The 21,129-nt window shown below is 44.7% G+C and overlaps 1 protein-coding gene across 7 annotated transcripts in view; it reads left to right on the top strand.

The window, feature by feature from the left end:
• MOV10L1 (Mov10 like RISC complex RNA helicase 1) overlaps nt 1-21,129 on the top strand; it is an 84,157-nt gene that overhangs the window by 37,709 nt on the left and 25,319 nt on the right. For all 7 annotated transcript variants that reach the window (XM_038414930.2, XM_043496119.1, XM_038414998.2 and 4 more), the window contains 9 exons: nt 807-877; nt 1,284-1,375; nt 2,159-2,217; nt 2,976-3,091; nt 3,904-4,009; nt 6,423-6,601; nt 8,593-8,739; nt 13,465-13,586; nt 15,639-15,738. In XM_038414930.2, the coding sequence (XP_038270858.1) occupies nt 807-877; nt 1,284-1,375; nt 2,159-2,217; nt 2,976-3,091; nt 3,904-4,009; nt 6,423-6,601; nt 8,593-8,739; nt 13,465-13,586; nt 15,639-15,738 (992 nt within the window). The remainder of the gene's footprint in view (nt 1-806; nt 878-1,283; nt 1,376-2,158; nt 2,218-2,975; nt 3,092-3,903; nt 4,010-6,422; nt 6,602-8,592; nt 8,740-13,464; nt 13,587-15,638; nt 15,739-21,129) is intronic.

Below are 21,129 nucleotides of genomic sequence, written 5' to 3'. Positions count from 1 at the left end.
GATAGTTTGCACTTAATAAAATTGTTAAAGCTGAATAGCAAGATGATCAATATTCTCAATCTACACAATAGAAATTGATGCATTTTATCTTTTCCATGTTTTCTATTAAAAAAACATTTGAGGAGACAGGTATTAACCCTGGCACCTAGATAAATGGAACATTATGCCAATATATTTTATTGCAGTGCCTCAGAATGTTTGGTTTCTGGAGATGTTATGCTTTGAAGAGGCAGTGTATGTGTTTCTGTGTGCTTTCATGGCTTGTCCTGGTATAGTCAGGATTCTGATGTACAGTAATTGACTGGGTTTTACATAGAAAATGTACTGTTTAGTATTATACTAAAATAGAGAACATGTGAGAGGCTAAATGTAAAACCAGGTTAAAGGAGTTAACTTTTTGAGATCAGAATTTTTGAAATCCGTTGCGTTGTGCAGGATGTTATTTCCAATAAACAGTGCTGAAACCGTGTTAGTAGCATACCACAATAGGTGCCTTAGAAGTATTACTTACACACACACACACACACACACACACACACACACACACACACACACACACACACACACACACACAATTAGGTATTCCAATTTTAAGAACATAAGACTAAATTGAGCTGAGATGTGTACCGATGCATCATCTTCAGTGATGTCACTTCATTGGTGAGTTTGCAGGACCCTTGAAACTCATCAAGTTTCACTGTATTTCCCCCCCTTCCACCAGTGGCTAGTATTTCAGTGAGAATTTTCCAATATCTGGTAACAGTATTTTTATACTAAACATTGTATTTAACTTTTTTTAAAACTAGGTGACAAAGTGATATTAAAAAGTCAAGACTACTCTGAGCATATAATAGAGTACATTGCGTATGTTACTGAGGTGAGTGAGTTAGCTTTTCTGCTAAAAACAGTAGTTCACAAAACTAAGGGGAAATTGAGAGTTAAAGCAGTAGTTGCTTAGCTTTTGTGAAACTGGATTCATTTCAGTTACTTTCTCCCAAATTATTGATTCTACTTTATTTCATACTGTGTAGTTGGAAGACAGAAGCTTTTGCTTCTTCTCAACACTACAAATTTCACCCATTAAAAGCAAACTCTGTAAAACTGTTATATAGAAATATGAAATTATATGGTAGATGTTATCCATTTTTTGTTTTTAACTAGTATGAGCAAATGTTCCAGGAGATTTTTCAAACATAAGGGATCTGATCCTATGGAGTGCTGAGTGCCCTCAAATCCTATAGGACTAATAAACTGTCTTTCCCCCCCACCCCACTTTAAAACAGATTCACGATGAAGACGTTACTCTGAGACTTAACCCAGAGTTTGAACAGGCTTACAACTCTGAACCCATGGATGTAGAATTTGCATTCAATAGGTATTTTTGTAGACTTTTAAAAAGCTGTATTTCGCTGTCCTTTATTATGTTAGTCTTATTACGTGACTATTTGCTTAATTCGGAGAAGTTCACATGAAAGAAAAGGACAAACAAAATCTTAGAACTGGATAGTCCACTGCCTGGCATCTTCTGTACTCATTTATATCTGTGCAAAATGCTATCAAATCAGAAAGGGAGTGATTTACATTTTTACACACATTCTTTTACATATAAATGACTACTCTAGGAGCCAGGCAATGGAAAATTGGATTCTGTCATTGAAATAACTGTGTGGCATCAGAGCAGGACAAGAATGGTTGATATTGACCTCACAATATTTTTTTAAGTATGCTGCAACATCAAAACTTGCTTAGAAAGCATTATTTTCAATAAAAATTCATCACTTCATCTTCCTTAATAAAATGAGTTGGGTTTTTTGTTTTTTTTAAGGAAAAATATCTTCCTATCCTGCTTATCTCTGAAATTCAAGAAAACTTATTTTGTCCTTTTTAACGAGAAACACTTTTTTTCATATTTTATCAATTTATCTATTTTAAAGTTTGGTGAAATATGCCTATAAAAGAAACTTGACCAAGTAATCCTTCAGCTAAATGCCACATGAAAACAGGAATTGAGGGAAGAAATACATGGTTATAGAGGCATAATATTTCATTTAAGTCTTTGATATATAGCATTGATTCAGAGAGGTAGTGAGTATTGCTGTATTCTATGAAAACTTTTTAGTTTTTACTTTAATCCATACTATTGCTATTCTATTGACAGGACTACCAGCAGGCGATGCCAGTTTGCCGTTGAACAAGGCATCTATCTGGGTGAAAAAGGTAACCTTCCAATGGGGCTAGGGCATTTTTCCTTCCCTTCAGAAAATACTGATGTGAAGTTAATGTACAGTACTCTTTTGGTCAGATTTCAAAATGCAGTGTTTCACTGGGGCTTCTATTCATTCATCTAAAGTACCCCATATCTTTGTCGAGAGGGTAGCAATTCTTGGTCACAGAGCAACCACTATGAAAACTGATTTTCTCTCTAAGGTGCCACAAGTACTCCTTTTCTTTTCTCTCTGTGGTGTCTCTACATGAGGAAAGCAGTTTGACTCCAATTAGAACTAACACATCTAATCAATTTCTAACTACTTGTGCCACTATGTTGTTTTGCACAATGTGAAAGAGTTCTGCAGGACTTCCCAGCTTGGGTAAATTGGGAAAAATGCAGGAGGAATGTAGGGAAGATGCAGAATTCCCTTTTAACTTTTTACATAATCCTCCTCTGTTAGAGTTGGCTAAATATAATGGCCTTTTTATTGAAAAGAGTTGAACATTTCTGATCAGCTCTACAGACTACAGAAATTTAAACATGGATTTCAGTTTTACCTTCCAATTCCTCCCTCACCATACCTAGGGTTTTTACGTCAAATTTTTCATAAATTGGACAGGCTAATTCGAAGTACAAGGAAAGAAGCTGATGTTTCAGTTATAATTAAACATTGACAGTAAGTATCTTAATGTATCTATATTCATAGAGCCATGTAAAATGCATTTTCAAAAAAAAAATCTCTTTTTTCCCTTCCTTAAACCCAAAGTTTTATTTCCAAATACTCTGGTTTTACAATCCCCACAAGTTGTCAAGACTTGGAATAATATGGGATGTTGTACTGTTGCTGCTGATCATGAACAGTATACCAAGAAGAAAGATAAGGTAAATCTACTATAAATGTATTTCTTATAATCTTTTACACTTAAATGCCAACAGTTTGCTACTGCAGATATAGTTTTCGACAGGACCAGCACAATAGTGAATGCTTTGTTATATCTGGTGTATTTATGATGTCTTCCTTCTGGTGGCAAAGATCTTGTTTCACAGTTCAGTGCTTTAAGTGGATCAACCTATGATCCATGATTTTGGTTTCTGAAAGGGAAACTGCTTATGAAACCATGAGTTTCGATTGTCAGATTTGCTTTAGACTGGTTTTCGTAAACTCCTTTTTAAAAAAAAAAAAAGATACTGGGCAGCAAATCATACTGACTATAGGAGCCAATGAGAATTCTTATTGTGAGGCATAATTATGCTTCCTGATGCGATTGATCCAGCTTTGATGCGACTCCTGATTAAACACATCATAAAAAGAGGTGGATATTTCCTTAAAAATAGACAAAGAACATATTGGCAGTTCTTATTGGAAGAAAAAACAGATAAACCAATAGTAACTTTTGAAAACTCATCCAGATCTGCTGAATATGTGTGTAATTAGCAACAGTGCTTTAAGATGTCATGAGTAACTTTTTTTTCTTTCGTTCAAGTAAAAGTGGCCAGGATGTGAGGGTATTTGTCTAGGTTTTTCCTTTCCTCTTTGTCCTTCCCCACAGCTTTTTCAGTTGATATGCAGTTAAATGGGAGGAAGGGTTAAACATTTCTAACAGTCTTAAAAGCATTACAAAGAGAGAATAATTACAGTGTGCTTACCTTTGATATTTTTTGTGTGTGTGTGTTTTCTGTAATGATCTTCTCAGAAAAAGAAAATGCAAAATGAGCAAACAAAATGCATGGTGCCAAAGAAGAGAAACATAGTGGCCATGCCTCGAATGGTGACTGTTGCTACACAGACAAGTAAACTGAGTATGTTTTAATGCTTTCTTTCCATCTTGTACTGATGTTTTTGATTTGAAAGTTGCACTGGTAAACTAATTTGAAGGATAGAGTGTGTGTTTGTATGCAGTTTTTAAACAAACAAATCAAAAAAACCACCCAGATCTTGGTACATTGAGGAAGTTCCAGAGGACTGGAAAAAAGCTAATGTTGGACTAATACTTAAAAAAGGTCAATAGGATGACCTAAGTAACTATAGGTTGCTTGGCCTAACATCTGTCCCAGGCAAAATCATAGAAAAGCTGTTATGGGACACAGTCACGAAAGAATTAAAGAATTGTAATGTAATTAATACCAATCAATATGTTTTTTTATTGAAAATAGGTCTCATCAAACAAACTTGATATCATTTTAGATGAGATTACAAGGTTGGTTGATAAAGGTAACTGTTCACTTGAGATACTTGGACTTCTCTAAGGCCTTTGACTTAGTCTCACATGCCATTATGATTTTTTTTAAATGAGCACTATACAAAATCAATCTAGCCCTTATTAAATGAATTAAAAACTGGTTAACAAAGGATTGCAAATGAGAATAATTAACCATTAGAGGGTATTTCTAGTGGGATCCTGCAGGGATCTGTTCTTGGCCCAGTGCTAAGCTTTCTCATTACTCTGTCAATGTGGAAAAAAATATAAAATCATTCCTGGTAAAAATTTGTAGATGACACAGATTGTCCGAACAATAAAGGGGCATATGAATGTTTAGCATATCTGGCATGTAAATATCTTGCTATGCCAGCTATAAAATTGCTACTCAAACTCTGGTTCTCACTTTCAGGTGACATTGTAAATAAGAACCAGGCAAAATTACCTCCTGTAAATGTAAATTTGTTTGTCTGAGCAGTTGGCTGAATAAGAAGTAGGTCTGAGTGGACTTGTAGACTCTAAAGTTTTACAGTGTTTTGTTTTGGAATGCAGTTTTGTAACAAAAAAATCTATATTTGTAAATTGCACTTTCACGATAAAGAGATGGCATTACAGTACTTTGTATGAGGTGAATTGAAAAATACTATTTCTTTTGTTTATCATTTTTACAGTGCAAATATTTCTAATCAAAATAGAAAGTGTGCACTGTACACTTTGTATTCTGTGCTGTAATTGAAATATATATGAAAATGTAGAAAAACATCCAAGAATATTTAATAAATTTCAATTGGTATTCTATGGTTTAACAGTACGATTAAAACGGCAATTAATCATGATTAATTTTTTAATCACAATTTTGAGTTAATCACGTGAGTTAACTGCTATTAATCGATAGTAATGGGGACAGGTCAGTTATCCAGAATGATCTAGATGATACCAATCATTTGGTAAGGTTGGATCATTTGAACATTGTTTTAATGCAGTCAGGTGCAAAGTTATACATCTATCTAGAAGAAAAGACTGTAGGTCATATTTACGAGATGGTTGACTGAATCCTGGAATGCAGTGACACTGAAAAGGACTTAAGGGTCATGGTAGATAGCCAACTGAACATGAGCTCGCAATGTGATGATATAGCTAAGAGGTGAACGTGATCCTTGGATGCATAAGTAGGGAAATATCAAGTTAGAAGTAGGGAAGAAGCATTACGTCGTTATACAGCATTACTAGAATACTGTGTCCAGTTCTTGTGCCCACAGTTCAAAAAGAATGTTGAAAAATTTGGAAAAGGTTCAGAAAAGAGTTGCAAGGATGAATTGAGGTCTGGAATACATACCTTAGAGTGAAAGTTTTAAGTACCTCAAATTAATTACTTTATCTGAGAGAAGGCTAAGAGGTTATTCGATCATAGTCTACTAGTACTTACATGAGGAAGAAATTTCTTGTAGATGATGACTCTTTAATGGGGAAAAAAACACAATGAGATCCAACAGTGGGAAGTTGAAGCCTAGACAAATTCTCACTAGAAGTAAGGCACGTCTTTTAATGTTGAGGATAACTGATCATTGGAACGGCTTACTTAGGAATATGGCAGAATCTTCATCACGTGAAGTCTTTAAATCAAGACTTGAATGTCCTTCTTAGATACGTTCTAAAGGTCAAACAGAAGTTATGTATGGGCTTGATGTAGAGCTCACTGGTGTGAGGTTCTTGGGCCTGCGTTATGCAGGAGGTAAGACTAGATGATTATTATGGTCCCTTCTGGCCTTAAAAATCTATGAATGGCCCCTTGCACGTTTGAAACTGAAGGCCCTGTTTTTCTATTTTAATTGTTGTTGGGATTGGGAATTTAAAGAGTTGTCAGATACAATTTTAGCTATCACTATCTTTTTTTAAATGATTATATTATAAAGTCTAGATCACATTAAATCAAAATCTGTTTAACTGAAATACTAATGTATAAAAAAAAAAAACTCTCCTTGTGTATTTGTAATACTTACCTGTTTTGAATATAGTCAATGGAATCATGACACCTGAACAGAGAGACTGTGAATTTTTCAATCCTGTGCTGAATAAGCATCAGAAATTAGCAGTGAAAAGGATACTTAGTGGTGAATGTCGTCCAACTCCTTATGTTCTCTTTGGACCACCGGGAACTGGAAAAACTGTAACAGTGATAGAAGCTATCTTACAGGTAATGGTGAACAACAAAGCAATAATCTCTGGAATTGCCACAGATACTTACCATAATCAAAACTAAAAATAGCTTTTAAAAAAACATGCTAATACTTAAATGGTATTTCAGTTCAACTCTCTCCATGTGAAAATAAAGCTTGTGTTCATAAATCTTTTAACAACATAGTCAGTTTTTTAATTCAGTATTTTTGTTTAAATACTATTCACTAGGGCAGGGGTCAGCAACCTTTCAGAAGAGGTGTGCCGAGTCTTCGTTTATTCACTTTAAGGTTTCATGTGCCGATAATACATTTTAATGTTTTTTTAAATGGTCTCTCTCTCTCTCTCTCTCTCTCTCTCTCTCTCTGTCTATATATTGTATAACTAAACTATTGTATTGTAAAATAAACAGGGTTTTCAAAATGTTTAAGAAGCTTAATTTAAAATTAAATTAAAATGTTGATCTTGCGCCGCCGGCCTGCTCAGGCCGCTGCTGGTCTGGGTTTCCGTTCACCTAGACCCGCAGTGGGCTGAGCGGGGCCTGCGGCCGGGACTCCGGCTGGCAAGAGGCCAGTAGCCAGAACCCCAGACCGACAGTGGGCTGAGCAGCTCAGCCCACTGCCGCTCAGGGGTTCCATCCGCTGGCTCCTGCCAGCCAGGATCCCAGCTGCCAGACCCGGTCAGCCCGCTGCCGGTCGGGGGTCCCGGCCCTGCCCATGTACAGTGGGTACCTACCTTCTCCCTGGTTCTGGCCATTCATTTTCTCTCTCTCTCTCTCTCTCTCTCCACTGAGCTGAGGGTGAGAGTGCACTGAGCATAGGGCTGGGGGTGAAGGAGCGGGTTGGGGTATAGGGTCTGGCCAGGAGCTAGAATGAGGAAGGGGGCTCAGGGTTGGGGCAGGAGGTTTGGGTGTGGAGCGCTTACCTGGGCAGCTCCCATTTGGTGGGAGGGGTGCAGGTGGGAATGTGGAGGGGGAGGTGCAGGAGCTCCCATTTGGTGCTCAGGGTGGGGATGTGGGGGGTGCAAGAGTCAGGATGTGGGGGGTGCATGGGATGTGAGGGGGCTGGGGATGTGGGGGGGTGAAAGAGTCAGGGCAGACGGCTGGGGACATGTGAGGGGGGTGCCAGTGTCGGGGCATGGGGTGTGGGGAGCCTCGGTATGTGTGGGGGTGCCAGAGTCAGGGCTGGGGTCATAGTGGGGTGAAGGAGTCAAGCAGAGGGCTAGGTGTTTGTGAGGGGGGGTACAGGGCTCAGGGCAGGGGCCTTGGGAGTGTGCGGGGCTGCAGGACTTAGGGAAGAAGGCTGGGTGTGTGTGAAGGGGGGTCAGGCTGAGGGCTGGGGTCGTGGGGTGCTCACGGCAGGGGGCTGGAGGGGATATGCCCCGCTTCCCCAAGTTCCTGCCTCCACCAGGAACAGCGAGCACACTGACTCTGCTCCTCCCCCTCCCCTTCCCCCGCCCTCGCAAGGGCCATCAGCTGATCAGCCAGCAGCGAGGGAGGGATGGAGAGGCAGGAACCCAGCACACTGCGTGAAGAGGCAGGGGAGTTGGCAGGACCAAGCTTCTGGCCTTTGCCCCCGTGGGAAGGGGCAGAGAACAGAGAAGAGTAGGCTGGGCCAGGCGGGGCCGGATTTTTAATGGCACGCTGCTGCCTGCCAGGCAGCAGTGTGCCATTAAAAATGGGCTCGCATGCCGTCTTGGGCACTCATGCCATAGGTTGCTGACCCCTGCACTAGGGCTTTAACCACTGCTTTAAAAGCACATACCCTGCATTCATGGTGTGTGTTTCAATCTGATGATGGTGATTGAATTTCCAGTCTAGGGAAAGATGTTTCCTTGAGATTTGACTGAACTGCAGCATGACGAATGTAGAAACAGGACTAATGTAGAAACATTCGTAATTGTATTCTGAATTATATTAAATATTTGAACTATGTGCTTGCTTTATTTGTGATGAATGTAGTTTTTCCAAATGAAATGTTTTAAAAAGCTGCACTTTCTTTTAAAATGCAGATACATTATACTTTACCAGACAGTCGAATTTTGGTCTGTGCACCATCTAACAGTGCAACGGATTTAGTTTGCTTACGACTGCATGACAGTAACCTCCTAAAACCAGGAGCTATGGTCAGAGTTAATGCTAGCTGCAGGTGTGAAGAGGTAAATTTTGTAAAAACTTTTTAATTAAAATACTAAAAAAGGATGCATACTTTTAATCTTAAAATGTCACTCCTAGGACTTTCCTCTGTTTGTTAGACTCACTGAGGAAAATAGTATTTATATTTTTAGGGTTAAAAATAATTCACTAGATAATCAATTGGGGAAAATACGTTAATTGTGGTAAACAGCTGGAATTTGTGCTAGAATTTTAACCTAAACTTAAACTCACTGTGTAATGCTTTTTTTTTTTTTTTTTTTTTTTTTTTTTTTCCTGCAAGTAGGCCATTTATATCAACGGGTCTATTTCAAACAGTAAGATACTACTCAGTGTGGAAAAGGGTGATGGAATCTGCTCCATAATGCTTTGAGTTGTATGTATGTAACTGTGACGGGGTTCCTTGGTGCAACCTGGACCGTGGGACCACTGAGCCCTTTGTCCTGCCAGCCTGGGGTATCCCTCTCACACTGTGATGTTGTTGTTAAGCCACAAACCTCTGACAGGTGCTACATTTACACAGCCATCCACAGGCAGGGATGCACCCAATCAGGGCTGTCCCGACCCATACGCAAAGTACGCAGCTGCGTAGGGCACCAGAAAATTTGGGGCACCAAATTTCCTGGTGCCCTACACAGCTGCGTGCTGCTCCACCTCTTCTACATGGCCTTCGCCTGTTTCCACCCCAGCCCCACCCCCACTCCAGCTAGCTCTTCCCGTGAAGATGGTTACAGGGGTTGGACTCCCTGCACTCATCGATGGCAGTAAGTAGAGCGACCTGGCCCCAACCTGCTCCGCTCCCCTGGCTCCCAGCCCCGCTGCTTGCGAGTGCAGAGGGGCAATTCCCCCCAAGTGTAGGAGTCAGGGGAGCAGAGCAGGCTGGGTACAGGAAGTAGCCAGCTTCCCCCCTGCAGAGGCCTGGAGCCAGTCCTTCCCCCCCCCCCCATGGTAGCCTGGGTCCCCACGCAGCCCCCACACCCGCGGGGGGGCTGCGTAGGGCATCAAAATGGCTAGAGACGGCCCTGCACGCAACTGAGTTACATGAATGCTTTGCCAGCCACTGATGAACCAACAATAGAGAGGCTCCCCCCAGCTCCTCCCCAGCCTTGCTGTACCTCAGAACTGTACTGTCTTAAACTGATCAGGCTTCTGACCAGAGCAAGTGCATTACTCAGTCCACCCCTCTCTCGATGTGGAGAGGATACACACTAGCCTTTGTAAACTGAGCTGAGATTTCCCAAGCACTTCAAAAAAAAAAAAAAAAAAAACCACACTGTTAGGTGTAAAATTATTAACTACAGAAAGATAAATTTTAAATGAATATAAAGAGCAAGCATAGCGATCCAAATTTGGATACTTAAGAAACAAAAATAAATTTGCAGTCTGAGTTCTACGCATTCAACAGGATTTGAATCAAGCAGTGTCTCACCCTGACAGATGGTGCAAGCAGGTTACAGATCCTCAGCACATAGGCTGGAACTCGTTTCCAGCCTGGGACCAGCCCCCTCTAGTTATCCACTCGACATTTCTTCTAGATGTTGAGTTGAAGGGGGAGAGAGGTCCAGTAATAATGTCACTTCCCCTTTTATAGTTTCTTCCAGCTTGCTGCAAACATCTGTTTGTGATGTAGGGGTCTGTTCCCATTGGTCAAGCGGTCTCCATTGTTTACATGTTCTCTCTGAGAAGTTTCCATTGTATACAGTTCCTGGAATCATGGATTCTTTCTTTGATGGGTGTTCATGAGCCATTAACTGCTGTCTGGTTAATCCATTGTTGTACCTGAAAGGCTGTTTGTGGGTGTTCCATCTTCAGAACATATTTCAATAACACATACAAAACTTCATAACTTCACATACAGTGATAGCACATACAATCCAACAGGATATTAATGTTCAACAGATCAAGACTTTTAAAGTGATACCTCAGAAGGCATACTTTGTATGAAACGTATCCTAATTATATGATAGTGGTGAATATGGGAGTTTCAGGGTGGCACTCTGAGGTACAGCGTGTTCAGTGGTGGATTGCCCACAAGGCCCATGCCCAGGAGCCCTGAAACTCTGGCCCTGCCTCCTGCTTCTCCTCTTCTATCCCCATTTCCCCAGCTAAGTTCCCTCTAAGCCGTGCAGCAACCTAGTAAGCGCTGCGCACACTCAGGCTTGCAGTGTGGAGAGATGCCTCTCCCCCAGCCCCGGACATGCTGTGGCAGAGGGAGGTGCCTCTTCCCAGCAGCCCCAGATTAGCTGGGGCAGAGGCGCCCCACCCAGCCCTGGATCTGCTGCAGCTGAGGGAGAGTCGCCCCTCCCCAGTCTGGTCCCAACCCAACCCAGTCCACCCAGCCCTGCTGCGACAGGGGGAAAGGCACCTCTCCTCCTCCCTCTTCCCTCCCCCCCCCACGTGCTGCTGCAGGGAAAGAGAGCTGGGGGAGTTCTCTCTTCCCACCATAGCCCTGGGGCAGCCTGCACCCCCAATGCCTCATCCCCACACCTCAGCCCTCTGACCCAGCCCTGAGACCCTCATCCCCAGAGCCTGCACCTCCCCCGCACCTCCACATTCTGCACCAGCGCTGAGCTCCCTCCCCCTCGGCACCATCCCCTGCCACATGAATTTTGCTATGTGCACCAATATGGAGGATGTGTTGTTCTGCACCTGTGTGGGGAAAAATTAGAGGGAACACTGCCCTCCAGGATCCCCCCGCCCTGCTGCTCCTCTTCTCCTTGAGGCCTTGGGCAGGCTGGAAGACAGAGCCTGAGGTAGGGTGAGCATATACCCCTTCTCCCCCCATCCCACGCAGAGCTGGTCCAAACCATTCTCCCCACCTCCTGTGCGTAGCTGGTCCAAGCCAGTAGTCCAAGTCCCCCTCTTGCCCCATGCAGGGCTGGCCCGAGCCCCACTGCTCACCACCTCCCCAAGCCCCTTTTTGCCAAAACTGGTTGGCAAGAGCAAATGGGACAAATGCCCAGTTTTGCCAAAAAAGTTGGGACATCCAGGACCAAAACGGGACACATGGTCACCTTAGGCTGGGGTCCCCAAACTTCTTCGGTCATGCTTCCGCCACCCACCCCCCTAGCCACCCTGTCCCCTTGCAGGAGCTGGGGGCCAGAGGTGTGGCTGGGCGGCAGTCTCTCCCCATCCCCCCGTGGGTGCTGTCCTGGGCCCTGCCATGCTCCCCACATATGTTCCTCTCTGCCCCCCTGGGGGGCATGCCCTACAGTTTGGGAACCACTGCCCTAGGCTGAGGTAAGAGCTGCCCAGGGAGCCCAGAAAGCTCTGTGGATCACTGGGCCGTCCACTCTCCCTGGGTTGGAGACCGAGAACAGTCCCCAGCCCATGTCGCTCCCCCACAGGGCACACCACCCAGGGCAAGTAGAGGGTCCAGGGTTCCTCACAGTGGCCCAGGTACCTTGGGCAGCTCTTACCATGGCCCAGCTTCCAGCTAGGCCAGGGGGCAGGGTCAGGGGCAGAGATGAAGGGCCCAAATGTTCTTTGGGCCCAGAACCCCAATGAAACTTAATCCGCCTTCTGAGAGTGTCACAGTAACATACACATCTATTTACTTATTTTAATAATCTCTTCGCTTACATTCAGAACACAGGAACATCCATACCAGAACAGACTAATGGTCTATCTACAGTAGTGGGTATCCTGGTTGGAGTTGTGACTTGTATTGGATGCCTAAAATCCTGCACCTCGCCATGCCCTGAAACAGAAATAATGACAACCCTTGTCATCTTTGTCCTAAATAGTGATGCTGCTGCTAACTTTTTTTTTTCCTGTATGGATTCTTCTTTTTAATTTTACTAAGTTTATTTGGTCAAATAATATGCAGCAGGAATTTTCCACTGTTTAATTATTCATTGCATTTTAAATACTTTGGGGGGGGGGGTTGGCACTGTGTAGTTTTCATTTTGTCTTTTTAAGTTGGCTTTACTTTTTTTTTTTCCACCCTTTAATGTTGTGTCCCTGTGCTCTTGTTTTGTGTCACAGAGCAATTGATCTTTTCCTTGAGTCATTATTTTATGTTCATCTCTTCTTAGGGCTTGTCCTTACATGGAGGGGTAATGTGCCCTTTGAGGGTATTATTTCTGAAGGGCATTAACGTGTTGAGCATTAATTGGTCCATGTGGACCCTGCTGGTATGCATAAAAGGTTCCCTAGTGTGCTTTAATGTTGTGCTCACTCGGGAACCTTTAGTGCATATCAGCAGGGTCTACGCAGACCAATTAATGCACTATACATTAGTGCACTTTAGAAATCACACCCCCAAAAACACATTACACCACCCAGTAGACAAGCCCTTATTGTTTTCCAGACTAATGAAGTCTAAATTTATTTACAAAGGGAGATATGGACTATCTTCACAGCCCTTTTTGACCGTTTTCATTTGTGCTGTGTCCTGATTGTACGTATGTTAAGATTTGATCTTTTCTAAAACTAAGAATAAAGAAAATAGTGTTATTTTTTGTAATAAAAATGTGCTTTATTTTGCGCTCCTCCTCCTTGTTTGGGCAAACTCACCTCAAAGTGCATTGCTGGGTCCAATAAATACTTAAAGTACAGCTTCTAAAATAAAATCTTATTAAAATATTTTTGTGCAGTTTTAAATATTTAGTGGTTTTGAACTTCAAGCTGGCCTGTAGAATTTACACATCATGAGCTTGGTGTGTGGCAGTTTTTTAAAAAAAAAAAAAAAAAAAATACTTGAGTAAATAAGTGTCTTGTGTTTGCAGACAGTCGGTGATACAGTAAAACTTTACTGCAAAGATGGTGAAGATATTTGGAAAGCATCACGGTTCAGGATAATAATTACCACATGTAGCAGTGCAGGAATGTTTTATCAAATAGGAGTAAGGTACTGTGGATGCATGTCATTAATAGCTTTGGACACTTGGGGCTATGAAATAAATATTTGGGGTGTCATAAATATAAAGGGAAGGGTAAACACCTTTAAAATCTCTCCTGGCCAGAGGAGAAACCCTTTCACCTGTAAAGGGTTAAGAAGCTAGGATAACCTCGCTGGCACCTGACCACAATGACCAATGAGGAGACAAGATACTTTCAAAGCTGAAGGGAGGGACAAACAAAGGGTCTGGGTCTGTCTGTGTGATGCTTTTGCCAGGAACAGAACAGGAATGGAGTCTTAGAACTTAGTAAGTAATCTAGCTAGATATGCGTTAGATTCTGTTTTGTTTAAATGGCTGAGAAAATAAGCTGTGCTGAATGGAATGGATATTCCCATCTTTATGTCTTTTTGTAACTTAAGGTTTTGCCTAGAGGAATTCTCTATGTTTTTGAATCCAATTACCCTGTAAGGTATTTACCATCCTGATTTTACAGAGGTGATTCTTTTTACTTCTATTAAAATTCTTCTTTTAAGAAACTGTTTTTTCACTGTTCTTAAGATGCAAGGGTTTGGGTCTGTGGTCACCTATGCAAATTGGTGAGGATTTTTATCAAGCCTTCCCTAGGAAGGGGGGTGTAAGGTTTTGGTGAGGATTTTGGGGGGAAAGACTTTCCAAATGAACTCTTTCCCAATAATAAATACCAGTTAGACGTTTGGTGGTGGCAGTGAAAGTCCAAGGACAAAAGGTAAAATAGTTTGTACCTTGGGGAAGTTTTAACCTAAGCTGGTAAAAGTAAGCTTAGGAGATTTTAATGCAGGTCCCCACATCTGTACCCTAGAATTCAGAGTGGGGAAGGAACCTTGACATGGGGGTGCTCTGCAAAGTAATTTAATGTGTTTAAACCAGGCAACTGTTAACAAGTAGTAAAACATTGCGTTCCCAGCTAAGCTTACAGCCATGTTAAATTTTAGTTAGCCCTTCCAGCATAGTTGAAATACAAAATTATCTCAAACGACATTTTCAAAATACGTAATTTAAAGATCAAAATCCCATCAAAGTGAGAAGACTGTGTGGCACAATTGTGGTTTTGGTTTTGGTTTTTTTTCCCCTCCCCTACAGCAGTGATTCCCTGGCAGTTATGTGTATTGCCAAGGACCAACTATAATTGAAAGCATTTTAGGAGTTAACACTGTAGGTCATGCTACACGTGGAAGTAAGAACATAAGAACAGTCATACTGGGTCAGACCAAACGTCCATCTAGCCCAGTATCCTGTCTTCCGACAGTGGCCAATGCCAAGTGCCCCAGAGGGAATGAACAGAACAGGTAATCATCAAGTAATCCATTCCCTGTCGGTCATTCCCAGCTTCTGGCAAACAGAAGCTAGGGACACCATCCCTACCCATCCTGGCTAATAGCCATTGATGGACCTATCTTCCATGAATGTATCTAGTTCTTTTATTAACCTTGTTATAGTCTTGGCCTTCACAACATCATCACAGGTAGTGCTGATTGGGTCATTTTTCAATTATTGCTGCTAAAGCACTTGGCTCCCTTGAAACCATGTGCGTTTCTCTGTTCTCCTTGCCGCTACCTGCACAGCACAACACATGCAATCCTGCTTAGCTTAAGAATTACTAGCATTGCTGTGCTGGAACACAACACCGGACGTCAGCTCTAAACTAATGACATTCTCCAGCTTATATGGCAGGTGGGGAGCAAAGGGAGGGTGAGGAAAAGAGTCATTTCTATGTCAGCTTAAATTTTCTATTCTGACCAAGTTAAAGAAAAAGATAGGAAATGTTTCTGATATATATATCTTTCAAAATATGTGACGTCACAAATGAGGGCAAAGTTTACTAGGCTTTTGCTTTCTCCCCGGCAATATTTTAAAGCTGTCATGTGTTTGAAATACCTTTCATGTTGAAGATGTGACTGCATATAGCACACATACTTGATCCTTGTAATTTTTTTTCAGAATTATTTGACCAGGTCAACCACAGTGTGGCAGAATATACTAACCCTAAAACAGCTGTCTGAAGCGATTTTATTTAACTCTAGGCTTGGGCATTTCACACATGTATTTGTGGATGAAGCAGGACAGGCAAGTGAACCAGAATGCTTGATTCCACTTGGGTTGATTTCAGAAGTTAATGGACAGGTATGTATCTTAATATATGTATGGTTTTGTTGTTGTTTGGTTTTTTTTAAAAGGGTTTTAGGCTTGCTTTCTTCACTTCCAGTAACAGCCTCTTATTTCTGACGTGATCACTTGATGGCTAGTGATAGGATAAGTTGCTATTTCCAGGAAATGAGCGTGCAGTTCTGGGAACTTGTATTAGTTTGTTAATAGTGTATTATATCATGTTGTAAATACATGTTGCCACTTAATTTGAAGCTCTTAAGTTTTAAACAAATGCTCTAATTTTCAGCATTTTCTACTCTTAAGTAATAGTTTTGAGTACTTTTCATAATAAACACTATCTTGATAAAACATACTTGTTTTTTGAGATGTGTTGCTCATGAAATTCCATTCTAGGTATGCGCGCGCCCATGTGCACGGTCATTAGAGATTTTGCCTTAGTGTCATTTGTATGGCCGGCTCTGGTGCCGCCATGAGTGCCACACTCGTGCATCGGTATATCGGGTACCGCTGGTCCTATGCCCTCTCAGTTCCTTCTCACCACCCGTGTTGGTTAGTCAGAGCTCCTTTCCTTGCATAGCAAGGCTAGCAGTTTCATCTCTTCTGACTTGGAGCTTTAGGGCCTTGTAAATAGTTTGTTATAGTAGTTAGTGTTAAGTACACCTCTACCCCAATATAACACGACCCGATATAACACGGGTTTGCATACAATGTGGTAAAGCTCTGACACGCTGCTCTGAGCAGTGTGTTAAGGGTGCTGGTCCAGGGCCGAGGGGTTGGATAAGGGGCAGAGGGTCTGAGGGGCAGTCAGGGGCTCCCCCCAGGGTCTGGGAGGCAGGAGTTGTGGGTGGGGCACTTTTGGGGGCCCCGCAGTCCCAGAGTGGCCCAGGGGATTAGAGGGGTCCGGAAGCAGCCCACTCAGCTTCCCCAGCCCCGGCCCTGGCCATGTCGCTCGGGGGAGGAGGCTTGGGGGAAGGGATCCCCCAGCACACTCACCGAAAGCAGAGCAGCCCAGCCCCAGCCTGCTCCACTCCGCCAGCCCCCAGCCGTGGCGCTCCACTTCCTGCCACAGGTGAGTACGGGGGGCATCCTTTCCCCAACCTCCCTGCACTCACCAGCAGCAGAAGCGGAGCACCATGTCTGAGAGGTGGCGGATTGGAGCGGGCTGGGGGCCGCTGTTGCTCCGCTTCCCACCACTGCCGGTGAGTGCCTGACAGGGAGCGGGGGTGTGGGTAGAGGTCAGAGCAGTCCGGGAACAGGGAGCAGAGAGGTTGAGTAGGGAGTGGGATCCTGGGGGTGATTAGGGATGGGGGTCTCTGGAGGGGGCGGTTAGGGAACAAGGGGGCCTAAAACAAGTTCGATATAATGTGGTCTCACCTATAACGTGGTGAGTTTTTTTGGTCTTCCGAGAACCGCGTTATATCGGGGTAGAGGTGTAGTTGTTAAATGCAGTTAGAAGTTAGAGTCCTAGCGGGGAGTTCACCCCAGGTGGGGCATGCCCCGGTCTCCAGGGTTTAAGCCCTGCACGGACTGTAACAGGTCTATGCCTGTAAATGACCCCCACAGCAGCTGCCTCAAGTGCTTGGGGGAATCACATGTGAAGAACCAGTGTCATATTTGTAAAAAAATTTTGACACAGGACTCAGAAAAAGCGGGATATTCACTTGGGGCTCTCCTCATAGAGGCTGCCCTTTGTCCAGCTTCTGAGCTGTCCCACCAAGACTCACCTAGTACCTCGTCCTCGGTGTGCAGTGCACCCCCAGCACCAAACTCCACCTGGCACCACTCCCTGGCACCGGTGCCCCAAGAGAAAACAAAGAAGCACGGCTTCCCAGCACTGAGCAAGAAGGGCCATGAGACATCTGGCAATGGACTCGGGGCCACCTGGCCACTCCGGAGCCACGTGGTTGCGCCTCCCTGGTCGGGGCCCTTACCCCTTAAAGGATCCACCACCGACTCCCAAGAGCGGTAGGACCCAAACTTTTGGCAGCATCAACATCTTCCCAAGCTCTCCTGGTGCCGAAAGAGCAGAGGCCTCCGCCAGCACCGCAGGAAACAGCAAATGCTCCTCATGAGGGCAAGCCAGCCACTAAGATCCCCTCAGGGGGCAGTGGCACTCCACCAATCCCCCAAGACAAGGCAGTGCCCTCCTCCAAGCTGAAGATCTTTGGAGTCGCAGCTCAGATCCTCTGGGGTGCTCCCTCGGTCTCCAGCACAGCTATCGCGGTCCCTACCATTCAATGTGGATTGCATAAGGGGAAGCACTAGTCTCTGTATTGCCAGCACCATTCGTCCTCCCTCCAGTCATCCTCTTGGCGCAGATCTTAGTCGCCTGTCCTGTGGGAGCACTCCCTGTCATGCCTCTGGTCCTCTTGATGCTGACACCAATCCTCTCGCTTCAGGCACCAGTCTCCAGCGGCAACAATCAGTAGGCGACGCAGGTGTCAGTGGCCCACTGTGGTCACCGGAAGGGGATTCCTCTGACACAGAAAGGCAGTTCAGCCTCTCGCCCAGACTCCACCAACGTGATTGGGCCCTCGAGGCTGCACCGACATTGACGGCGCCACCTTGGCAGCATGGCCAGTGGCCAGCACAGTAGCCTTATTGGAGTGCATGGGGCATGTCGGTCATGACAATGCCCCCTTCGCATTGTTCATCTGCCACTGCCTCAGAGAAACAGCTGGCAGTACGGACAGCATCAGACTCGGTGCATGAGTCACACTCGGAGGTCAGGGTAGAGAAGACTGCACCCACCCCTAAACCTCCTCAGCAGGTTTCTCAAAAAGTTGAAGTTTCACATGATATTGCTGGCCACCGCCATCCCTTCCAAGGTCACAGATGCTTCCTCCGTTTCATAGTGGGTAAGCTCCATTTTCGATTCACAGTGTTACCCTTTGGCCTCTCATCAGCCCACAGGGTGTTCATAAAATATATGGCGCCAGTGGCTGCTTACCTGAGATGCCGAGGGGTCCAGGTCTTTCCATATCTCAACAACTGCCTCATCAAGAGCAGGTCTCAGGAGCAAGTGCAGAGGAGCCTCAATCTGGTGCATTCCACTTGCCACAACCTGGGCTTATTAATAAACGAGAAAAATCCACTTTAAGGCCAGTCCAACAAAGAGAGTTCATTGGGGCGGTTCTTGATTCCATGTGAGCCAGAGCCTTCCTTCCAGAAGCATGTTTTCAGGCCATGTCAGACGTGATCTCCCATGTAAAGAACCACCCGCTCACCATGGCTCACACCTGCCTGTGGCTGTTGACCACATGGCCGCATGTACATACATGGTCAGCCATCCTCTACTCCATCTCTGGCGCCTGCAAGCATGGCAGACATTCCTGACAGGCATGACCTGGACCGGGTAGTCGGGGTACCATACCACATCACGCCTTCCCTGGGTTGGTGGTTGGACCCTGAATCTATGTTGGAGGGAGTCCCCTTCGTGACCCCATCCCCGTAGTTGACCCTAGTCTCCAGTGCTTCAGACCTGGGCTGGGGAGCCCACCTACGCAAGCTGAGCACCCAGGGTCGCTGGTTGTGGGATGATCTGGCCCTCCATATAAACATCAGGGAGCTCAGAGCAGTTCGCCTGGCCTGCCAGGCATTCTTGCCTCACCTGAAGGACAAGATGGTGCAGGCCCTGACAGACAACACTGCTGCAATGTGTTACATCAACAAGCAGGGCGCTGCCACGTCTTTGGCTCTTTGTCAAAAAGATCTCCACCTTTTGGGATTTTTGTGTGTCATGCCATTCATCTGATAGCCACATACCTGCCTGGAACCAGGAATGTCCTGGCAGATCACCTCAGCAGGACTTTTTCCTCTCACCACGAGTAGTTGCTCCATCCGGTGGTGGTCAGCATAATCTTCCAGAGATGGAGGACTTCCCAGGTGGGCCTGTTCGTGTCCAGGCAGAAAAGAAAATGACACGTGTTCTGTTCAGTCTGGGAAACGGATGGGCTCACTGCCAGACGCCTTTCTCATTCCATGGTTGGGAGCGCTGATGTGTGCCTTCCCACCAGTGCCAGTGATTCACAGTCCTTGTGAAGATCAGGCAAGACAGGGCAAAAGTTATCCTAATATCCCCCACGTGGCCTCACCCAGCAATGGTTAGGCATGTTACTGAGCCTTTTGGTAGCCTCCCTACTGCAGCTGCCTCTCTGGCCGGATCTGCTGTCGCAGAACCACAGCAGCCTTTTGCATCTGAACCTGGTGGCACTGCACTTGATGGCTTGGCTACTACATGACTAAGCACGGAAGAACAGGCATGCTTGACCCGTGTCCAGCTGGTCTTGCAGGGTAGCAGGAAACCCTCCACAAGAGCAACTTACCTGGCCAAATGGAAAGATTCACATGTTGGGCCTTAGAATGGTGTATTTGGGTCAAGCAGGCCCTGCTGCAGGAGATCCTGGATTATCTGCTGCACCTCAAACTCCGATATTTGTCCCTGTTACCGGTCAAGGTCCATCTGATCACTATCTCGACTTTCCATCCTCTATTTCAAGTCAGGTTGATCTTCATTCATGACACGGTAGCACAGTTTTTGAAAGGTCTGTAGTGTCTCTACTCCATGTCTGAGACCCCATTCTCCCACTCCCCCGGACCTGAATCTCGTGCTGTTGAGGCTCATGGGGTCTCCATTTGAACCTCTGGCTTCCTGCTCTCTCTTGCTTCTCTCCTGGAAGGTCTCGTTCCTGGTCATGATAATGTCAGCTCACAGGGTGTCCAAGTTCAGGGCGCTTACTTCTGAGCCTCCCTATATGGTCTTCTACAAGGATACGATCCAGCTCTTACTGCACCCAGTGTTTCTGCCCAAAGTTATTTCCCGGTTTCATACTGGCCAGGAGATGTACTTGCCCATCTTCTTTCCAAAGCCCCATGCATCAGATGAATAGACTACACACCCTGGATGTCTGGAGGGTGCTGGCCTTTTACATAGATAGAACAAAGCTATTCTGCAAGTCAACTCAGTTGCAGTGGCAGACAGAACGAAAGGCCGCCCAGTGTCTGCTCAGAGAATTTCATCCTGGATCACAGCCTGCTATGATCTGGCGAAAGTGCCTCCGCTGGCAATCGTGACGGCACACTCGACTAGGACACAAGCATTGTCAGTGGCCTTCCTGAAACAGGTAGCAATCCAAGAGATCTGTAGGGCCGCTACCTGGTCATCCGTTCATATGTTTCTCATTTTGCCCTTACCCAGCAAGCTTGAGATGACGCTGGCTTTGGCAGAGCAGTGCTGCAAGCTACAAGACCATGAACTCTGAGTCCATCTCCTTTGATACTGCTTGTGAGTCATCTAGAATTGAATCGACATGAGCAAGCACTTGAAGAAGAAAAAACAATTACCCACCTTTTTCGTAACTGTTCTTCGAGATGTGTTGCTCATGTCTATTCCATTACCCCTGCCCC

The sequence above is a fragment of the Dermochelys coriacea genome, chromosome 1 (assembly GCF_009764565.3).
Source record: "Dermochelys coriacea isolate rDerCor1 chromosome 1, rDerCor1.pri.v4, whole genome shotgun sequence".
NCBI lineage: Eukaryota > Metazoa > Chordata > Testudines > Dermochelyidae > Dermochelys > Dermochelys coriacea.
This window is presented reverse-complemented; position numbering and strand designations above follow the sequence as displayed.